At 58.6% G+C, this 9,656-nt stretch overlaps 1 protein-coding gene across 1 annotated transcript in view; it reads right to left on the bottom strand.

The window, feature by feature from the left end:
• Positions 1-1,468: 1,468 nt before the first annotated feature.
• Positions 1,469-9,656, bottom strand: part of GPR107 (G protein-coupled receptor 107) — a 70,795-nt gene continuing 62,607 nt past the window's right edge. Inside the window, exon 18 of the mRNA XM_043566462.1 lies at positions 1,469-6,614. Coding sequence (XP_043422397.1) covers positions 6,518-6,614 — 97 coding nt within the window. The 3' untranslated portion in view covers positions 1,469-6,517. The remainder of the gene's footprint in view (positions 6,615-9,656) is intronic.

Genomic DNA, 9,656 nt, shown 5'->3' with positions numbered 1-9,656 from the left:
CGGTACCCCTCCGTGCTCACCGCCGCGGCCCCACCGGCAGGCCCGGGCCCGGGGCGCTCTGGCTGCTGACTGCACCTGCAGCCGGGGCTGTGTGCGAGAGCTGCTCCTACACGTGGCGGAGGCAGGTCTCCAGGAGGGAGCTGGCTGGCTTGCCGTGGTGGTTCTCAACGTGTGATCTGGGACCGGCGGAGCCAGCAGTTACTTCTCAGGTCCCACGGGAGACTCTGCCCCCCGCCCTCCTCCCCACCCCGGGACTCTGATGCTTGCTCAAGCATGAGAAGCCTGGATTAGGTGGTCCCTAAGGTCCTTGCCACGCCTCCCCTCGGCTGCCCCTTCCCGGCTGGCCCCGGCATCGCTCATCCCTGAGAGTCTTGCCCGATTCCTGGGATCCCCATCAGAGGCCCATTCTACTGCTCATCCCGCTGTTGGTGAGCCAAGCCCCCCAGGGGATCAGGAACGAGAGCGGGGAGGGAAGCGTGACCACTAACTGGAAAACCGAGGCCAATGACACTGATTCTGAGGCCCCTGTCTCTGTCTCGGCAGAGGTGAATGAGGACCACTCTCACGTTCCTGTAAACAGAAACCAACAGAGCCATTACTGGGCCGAGCCCTCGACGTGATCCTCACCACCCCCAACGAGGCCGGAGCCAGGAGGCGTGGGGAGGGGGCACAGCCTTCTCTGGCCCCAATTCTTGTGGCTTTAAAGCCAGGGCACTGGATGGATAAATCACAACACAGTGTGCCTCATGGAGAAGCCGGACACGAGGGACGGACGGACGCACCCCGTTCACACGAAGCTCCAGGACAGGCAAAGCCGTGGTGTGGCAGTGGCCGAGACGAGGCGCTTCCGGCCGAGAAGGGGCACAAGGGAACGTTCCATCCCGATTACGGCGGAGGCCAGAGAAGTGTCACTTCCCAGAGAAGTGTCACACTTGTCAAAATCCCCCAACCATACGCTTGAAGGGTGGATTTTACTCTAAGTCACGCCTCCACGTAGAACATTTGTGGTTAACTAAGGGCACGACTTCTACAAAAACGCCTTGGGTCTCAACTCTTGGATTTCCGGGATTCTGCCGTGGGATAACTTGTGCGGGGAAGGGCCAACCGGAGGCCGTCGCGGTGAGGGCTCTGCCCCCAGGCTGCGCGGTCCCCTCCCCTCCAGCAGCAGCAGCCGCAGGTGCCGATTTGGAAGGCAGGGGCATCCGGGAAACCACAAGGGATTTCTAGTCTGTTCCGAAACCGAGCCCCTGGGGTTGCAGTCACATGTCTGCGTCTCACCACAGCCGCTGGGTCTGCTGAGGCGCACGGAACTTCTCTTGGTAGGAGTCACTGTTGGCAGTGCGAGCAGGTGGGAGGCAGTTAACTATATTAATGAACAAGAATCCCAAAAAATGATGATGAGAGGGAGGGGGAGGAAGAGAGACAGCAGCCAGGAGTCGGCGACTCCCTCCAGGATTACAAACGTACCTTTCCGTCAGAGAATCTTTATTGTACTATGTTTGCATCACAGCAAGAGAATCCATCCCAGACGTCACCCTGATTGGAAGCCCCACCCGTTACATGTTTACATAAATACTTTTCCGTGATCAGCAGTGTTAAAAAAAAAAAAAAAAATACTGCAAACTCCTGCATCCCAATCTAACCTGAAAAGCAAATGATATTTACAGACATTTTGTCCCCCAAATGAAACTTACTCCTGGACTGGATGTGTCTGACTTCTTTGGAGGTCACGTGACCAGGCAAATCCAAATTACGGTGGGCAAAAGCTGCTTAGGGCGTCAAGAACCGCCCCCACGTGGACAAGATTTGGGGATCCTTTTGTATTAAGTGTCTTAAATGCTAAGAAGGTTGACTCTCTGCCCCGCCCCCCGCCCGTCTGACTTGGCTGTCCACCGCAAAACCTCAAGGCTTGCCTCGAAATCAGCTTACTGTTTTGGAAGCGAGTTAGCTTTTCTGTCTCACTTGGACCCTTGCTGACTTTGTCCAGCACTCCACCTTCCCAGAGGGCCTGCCTGCAGACTTCCTGCCCCCAGAATTCCAACAGTCCCCGGTGCAGCCCGACCAGATCCCTGCTCCCTGAACGCCTGGTCCCTCTCTGCCAGCCTGCTTCCCTCACACGGTACCTCAGGGGATGTACATGTCCCACACCCTAGCAGAGAACCACCGAGAGGCATTTTTCAAGCACAAACCCCACAGCGGGGCACAGCTGCAACGCCAGGCTATAAGAGGAGGGCCCTGCGGACCCTGGCGTGGTCAGTACGCCAGTCAGGAACCACATTCCAGGCGTGCCAAGTATCAGCATCAACTCAGGCGGGTCTCTTTTAAAGACTTCCAGCCCAAGACACCCTGGAGAAACCTGGAGTAAAGAGCGATCTTTTGGAACATATGGTACGTTCCAGATGAATACCTTCCCGACAGACCAAGAAGGAGCAAGTCGAAGCCTGACGTCTTTCGTGCGGAAGCTACTCGTTTACGGAATCCTGAACAGGAGGAACAGGCAAGAGGCCAGGGGCGCCGTGCACTCAGCACACCCTCAGTCTGTGAGAAGGCCGGGGCAGGTCGGGGGGAAGCAAAGCGGGGAGCATGGAGTGTGGGAATGGGCCGAGGAGGCGGCTGGGGTCTGCCTCCCGTGGAATTCGGCGCCTTGTGAGCAGGAGCCATAACTGGTTCCGCTGTTCCACGGGCGCTGTGGAGCAGGACCAACCACGTCACCGGACCGTCACACGCGCTAAGGACCTTCCTCGGAGAAGATGCCGCAGAATGTGGGAGACGGCCAGGACGCCACTGGCAGTTCAAACAGGCATCTTTCACGCTCTTCTTGGTCCGTAAGGACTGGCTGCTGGTAACAGACTCCTCAGCATTAAATAAGAACGCCTTTGAGTGCAGGGGTCCAGAGCATAAAACACAGCATAGTACCTACGCTCTGGACCAAATTCTCCTTAGCTCAGGAAGTACATCCTTCACACAGCTACTGGGAGCAAATGCTGCGATGCACCAAAGCCTTCGGCCCGTATTCCCAGACGGGGCCTCCGTGGAATTGATAGCCGTGGGCTGAGGCGGGAGGAAGAGAGGTGTGGGGAGGAGGGGGAGGGGGAGGGGGAGGCGGAGGGGGAGGAAGGAGGGCAGCTGCGGAACAGGACGGAGCAGGGATCCCGATGAGATCGTAAGGCAGGCGCAGAAATCTCGCCTCGACAGGCGCTCGGAGCAGACTCACGACGAGCCCGCGCTGCTGGGGCTGGCTGGCCGGCTGTGTCCGGGCGAAAGCAAACCAAACCTGGATATTTTACTCCAAAGTGGTTTCTTGGAAGAAAACGGAACGGACTCGGGCTATGACCTGAGAAACCAGTTTTTACACTAGAGGAAGCACCTCCTAAGGGGAGAATGGGCCTCCGATTCACCCGAGTTGCATTCGGCAGGTTCAAGTGCGCTGCTACTGAAATTAAAGCAGCAAGGAACCGACAAGGAGGCTGGTGGAGTCCCCGGCCACTGTTAAGAGCCAGGACTAAGAGATCGATGACTGTTCTTATCGCCGAAGTAGTAGCTTTCTAGCAAAACGCACACATCTCATCGGAGGAAGACAGACCCCCTTACTTCCTGACCTTTCGCGGCCTGCCGCACTTCCCGTCCACAGCAGAGCTCTCAAAGGAGGCACGGGTAGCAGGCGTAGGCAGAAACAGGCAGCTGGAGCACAAAACAAAGCCATAAATACTGCCGATCCCTCCACGACGTGCACCCAGTCCCTCCCGCCCGATCCCTGGAATACCGAAGGGCTTAACCGCTGTAGCCCCGCGTCCCTGGGAGCCCGCGTAGCCGTGAATACCGGGCTGCTGGAGGGGCCGGCGCACCTGCCTGGCTTGGAACCCATCGGTCGGTCCCCTTCCCTCGGGGGCAGAGCTGAACGCTGGCCACAGCTACTCCGTGACGGACAAAGAGAGGATATTTTTACAGGACAGGACGGAGGGCACAAATAACTTGTAAAAATGTGGGAGAACCAGTTTTCCCCATCTTGGGTGGGGGTTTTGATTCTTCTGGATCCCTGGCCTCACTTCACACCTGCCAGTCACAACACGGGCTGCGGGCAGACGACCCACTTGTTAGCCTTTATTCCTAAATCGCTGCCTTATCTCGCCTGCACCGTCCGGTTCCGGAGGGGTCAGGTGGTCACGTGCGGCCACTCAGCTGCGGTGTGCGCGAGCCGAGAGGCACACGTGTCGCACAGAGAAGCCCAACGCGCTGGCTCACGCCCGCCGTGGTGGCTGAGGCTCGGGCTCTGCCAGAGGAAGGCGGGCGCCATGGCCGGCTCCGGGACGGCCGTGAGGCCGGCGCTGCCCACGGCTGCTCTCCTCCTCCCTCGCTCCCTCACTGCTTCGCTTCCATGGGGACCCTTCCAGGGGGAAGCTTTCGTTGCACTTTTGGGTCCTGCCAAGAAGTCTACGGCCTGCTCTAGAACATCTGCTCGCAGGACAAACAGCGGATGCGTCCCTCAGAGGGAAGTGCCTACGGGGGTTTGGGCCACAGCACAAGACACATTTCAGAAGCACTGGAACCGTGTTTATGCCACGAAAGCAAAGTCTTAATGTTCCCGTCCTCCCTGCAACTTCCTTCTTCTGTCCTGTAGCCCCAACCTGACTACAGAGACAGAAAGAAAAGGAGGGAGGGAGGGAGAGAGGGAGGGAGGAAGGAAGGAAGGAAAACAGAAAAGGTCCCTTAAGTAAATCCTTTGGGCAGATTTCTTCACTCCTGAAGGTGGGGAGACACATGGCCCTTCCCTATAATCTGTGGCAGGGTCAGCAGCGGCAGCGGCCCGGGAAGGAGCCTCCTTGCACCACAGGCCTGGCCACGACAGAACTTCGAGCAGGAAGAGCCTCACAGACCACAGAGGGGACTAAGGTGAGCACGTGAAAACTCTCCCGCCCCTTCATCCGGAAGAGAAAGCGGCCCAGGAGACGGAAAACAACCGCTTTCTGAGGACTCTGCTCAGGTGCCCAAGCCTGGGATCCTGAGTGCCACCCCCAAATCCTGCGGCTTCTGATGGACTCCTCCAAGCCAGGGGTGAGAAAGCCACCCCGGGAGACGGCCGCTGTCCACCCCCGAGAGGCCCAGGCAGGCAAGGGGTCCCGGTACCCTGGGAGCATTCCCGACGAGGCCGCGTTTCAGCCTCCCGCCCCAGGCCCGTGCGACCAAAACCACGTTGGGAAATTATTGCCAAGCCCTCCTTCCCTGCGTCACAGCGGGCGTTCCGAGCTTGGCCCGTTATCCAAATGACTTCGCCACCAGCTGCACCACCGGTCCCCCCAGGAAGCGGCTACCTGCGTCCATCTCTAGGCTCTGGGAGTTGGGAGGGGCCCTCTGCGGGGTCTGAGGAAGAACTCGCCGTCGCCATCGCCAGTCCCTGAGGGTAAAGCTCTGCTCAACCACACCCGCTCTCTTCGCATGCACGCTCCGGGGATACAGGCACGAGTCTGTTCCGTTCCTGTTAGAAAGCCTACCCGGTTTACAGCAAAAGCTTTTTAATGATGATGACTTAGTTGTACTTAAGTACTTGCTTAAACGCTACGTTTTCTGCCCCCAGCTGCTCCTTAAGGAAGATTCCTCCCCATGTCTCCCCGGGTTCTGAGGACACGAGACAGACGCGAACACAAGCACAGGGGGAAGCGAGGTGGCCCTGCTCTGGGCGGTCAGAGGAGCCAGCTGTTTGAGGAAACCCTACTGGAAGATGCTTTTTGAGCTGAAAAATACATTTCTGCCCACCCATCAGACAACACCAAATACCCTTCAATCAAGAAAAGCACTTCCCACCACGGTCCCAGAGCCGTGACTCTAACAGTGACACTCAGCCCTCAGACGACAGAGCCCCTTTGGGAAGACGACCACCGGGCCTCTAGAGCTGCTGGTTCCTGGTCACTTTCAGAATCTGGGATCAAGGTCTGGGGCGACACTCTGGGCCAGGAATCCTGGGGCAGGCTCCGTATAACTAAATTGGGCTTGGGCTTTGCTTTCTAAAATAACCTAACTTCATTCCTTTTTGTCCCCCAAAGCTGCGACGATATGTTCTCTTTCCCTTCTCTGTCCCTGTATCCTCAGCCCCTGCTCAGCCCCTGCGACCCTGCTCCCGAGCCGTGACCAGCTCTGGCCTCGCACCGCCGCCTCCCTGCCCCCTCCCCCAAGGTCTCTACCGTGACACACCTGGGGCGTGACTACCTATTTCCGGAGAGTTCCCAGTGAAAAAAAGAAAGAAATATAAATTAAAAACAGAGTCTTCCTTTTATCCTCCTCCTGGCTACACTGCCCCCGCCCCCAACCATTCCCACCTGAAGGAGATTTCTAGCTGCCTATAACCAGCCACAGGTCCAGTTTCCATAGAAGAGAGTAAAAAATTAGGTTTCCGTGGCGCTTTGTTCCCGGCCACGTGCTCTGTGGTGTCACCGTCGGGAGGTGCCGACCGCCCCCGCTCACCACTAGGACTATTAATAAATTAAATGTTCTCTTCGACAGTCCCCGCCGCCAGGCTGCTCCATCACGCGGTGCCTTCCCAGTCGCCTGGGGTCTCCACTGACCCATTGGTCACCTTCTTGACTTTCTTCATATTCTCCATCACCCCTGACGTCGTCACTCTGAATGAGGAGAACAAAAAAAATTGGGAAAATCTCAGTCTTGGAGCAAAAGGCCATCGTCACCACAGCACAGCCGAGTGGTTTACGTGCGTCGGCTCTAGAAACAGACCGGCCTGGGTTTGGGTCCTGACCCCGCTCCGGGCTAGCTGTGTGACCTCTGCCAAGTCATCTGACCTCCCTGTTCTCAAGTACAATAAACGACTCACGCTTCTCAGAACCGTCATCAGAGAAAGACGAGAGTCTCCAAAGCACCCAATCAATGCACACCAGCCGTTATTACTACGGTCAATGACGGCCTCTCTCCTTCTCTCTCCCTGTCGCGGCCTCCACGAGTTTTTATGTTGCAGATCTACACGGATGACGAGAGCAACGTCTGTATCAGAACTTTGCGAACACAGAGCTCATCATACCGGCCACACGGATCCTTTCTGAGTCACGAGACACAACCACGGGTGCAGAGGAACCTTCTGGCCCAAAGGTTCTTTGGCCGTCAGAGATGGGGAACCGGCGGCTGCCTACAAACCTGCGGGGCCAGGCTGCGCGGCTATCAACAAGCACGTGGCTCTGCTTCCACGCTGTGACCCCAGGACAGGGGCCTTATCTCTGCCGGTGCCTAGAGGCGAGCAGGCGCCACGGAGCCGTGCCGAATGCATAGGTCAGACTCGCAAGAACATCAGCTTCGGGAGCGCGACGAGCCAAGCACAGCGGCCCTTTCCAGGGAGTGGGTCACGGCATCTCTCGAGAAGGTGGGGTCAACGACAGGACAACCCCCCGCCTCACAGTCTGTGAGCTGGACAGGTTCTAATGCTCTCTGGACCCAGGAAGGGGCCGGGCGGCTTCGTAGCAGGAGACATCACACAGAGACACGGCTCCACGTGGCAGGCACAGCTCAGAGGGGTCACGGGGCAGTGAAACCACTCGAAGTCTGTCAGACCGATACATGGCATGACACGTTTGTCCAAACCCACGGGATGCACACCACCAGGAGAGAACCCGGAGGTAAGTAACAGACTCTGGGTGACGACGACACGTCAGGCTTAAGTTCATCGAGGATCACAAATGTACCTACCACTCCGGAGGGGGATGCTGGTAACATAGGATACGTGTGTGGGGCAAGGAGCACGTAGGAAACCTCTGGAAGCTAAAGCAACTAGGGGAACTCTAGAAGACAACAAGGCACTTATGTGCCCAGACCAACGAGAATTTCCCAGTGAGTAAAATAAATTTAGGGGCACCTGGGTGGCGCAGTCGGTTAAGCGTCCGACTTCAGCCAGGTCACGATCTCGCAGTCCGTGAGTTCGAGCCCCGCGTCAGGCTCTGGGCTGATGGCTCGGAACCTGGAGCCTGTTTCCGATTCTGTGTCTCCCTCTCTCTCTGCCCCTCCCCCGTTCATGCTCTGTCTCGCTCTGTCCCAAAAATAAATAAACGTTGAAAAAAAAATTAAAATAAATAAATAAATAAATAAATAAATAAATTCAGTCGACTCAGTCTGTCCAAGGACTCTCGTCCCCACCCCCCTCCACCAGCTACCAAATCCTCTCACCTACGAATGGTAACTCGGTGGCCCTATAACGTGACATATCTAGAGTCGGTCCAGCTGGAGCTAAAGGCAAATAAATGATTTTACGGGGGGAAGGGAAAATTTCCACCCTTTTCCACCCTTCATTCCTGCCACCATGTTGCTGCTGTGACCAAGCCTCAAAGCCATCCAGTCGTCCCCAGAGTTGGGACTTTTCTCAGACAAGAGTCCCTCAGACTCACGGGTTGGCTGTACTTCTGGCAAAGTCAGGACAAGGTGGGCCGCCAAGACGCAGACCTCGGGGGAACCGGGGAGTTCCCGCGGAGGCGGTCAGTGAGTGTACATGCGGCCCCCGGACACAGGAAACCGGCTCACTTGGCCACGTGACCCAGCGTCGCTTCCCGTCGGCCAGGGAGGCAGGGCATGGCTCTCCCCGGCGACAGGCGCGCGCACGCACGGCCGCTCCTCAAGGGACCGGCTGTCTCTGGTTGGGACGGACGGGGGGAGTGGCTGCAGGCCCAGGGGAACCAGAGGCTTTCCACACCCAGCACGGCCTTTCCAAACACGGGAGGTCTGACAAGAAATGCAGCCTCGTGTCTCCCAGAGCTGCTCGAGGACACAGCAGCCGCGTGGGGCTACGGCCCCGGCTGCAGAGAGAGCACAGCCCGTTCGCAGGACCCGAGTGGGGCTCGGGCTGCGGCCTGGGACACACACCTGCCCCCTGTCTTTCCCTCATCAGATGCAGCTTTCTGGCTGGTGAACCAGCCGAGAAAACCCTTGCTCTGCCGTGCGGGCCGGAGGAAGGCGGGGCCGCTGGGGTAAGCGGGGGCGGGGGGAGGAGACACGACATCGGGTCCCCGAGAAGTGGCCACTCACTCCAGGTGGGCTGAGAAGAGGTAGGTGCTGGGGTCAACCGCCACATTCTGCTGGTGGTGACCGGGTGGACGGCTGTGCCGCTGAGGCCCTTAAGGGATGCAGGGGCGCAAGCCTGGGTGATGGGGGGCAGACGGCCAGAGGCACGTGGCTGGAGCCGGGGACTGGGGAGTGGTCAGTGGGGAGACGGCCGAGGCGACCCTGGGCTCGGGTGCGCCCACCCGCCAGGAAGAGGGCAAAGGCCCCGAGGCCGGAGGAATCGGGGTGTGCGCCGGCACAGGGGGAACGAAAGCAGGTAGCGGGGCGGCGGGCGGAAGGTCAAGACAGCGGATGGCAGTGACGCCGGCGGGCCTCCGTGTCCTGTCGCGCAGCAAACCGCTGGGAAGCAAGAAGGACATCTGGTGCCCAGGTGCGGCAGGCGAGACTGGCCGGCCCCCGCCGACTGGGGCTCAGACGCTGCGGCAGGAGAAAGCAGGCGCCCGAAAGCCCCGCACGCAGGGACGGGACGTGAGGCTCCGGCCACCTCGGGGCTCCGCGGCCACCTCCCGGAGGGTCCCGCCTTGAACGCAAATGCCGAAGGGGGGACAACGGCAGAAAAGCCACCAGGTGACCGGCCCCCGGAGCAGCACCCGCAGCACAGCCGGCAGAGC

This window comes from Prionailurus bengalensis, chromosome D4 (genome assembly GCF_016509475.1).
Source record: "Prionailurus bengalensis isolate Pbe53 chromosome D4, Fcat_Pben_1.1_paternal_pri, whole genome shotgun sequence".
NCBI lineage: Eukaryota > Metazoa > Chordata > Mammalia > Carnivora > Felidae > Prionailurus > Prionailurus bengalensis.
The sequence above is the reverse complement of the archived record's forward strand: the minus strand, read 5'-3'. Positions and strand labels throughout refer to the sequence as shown.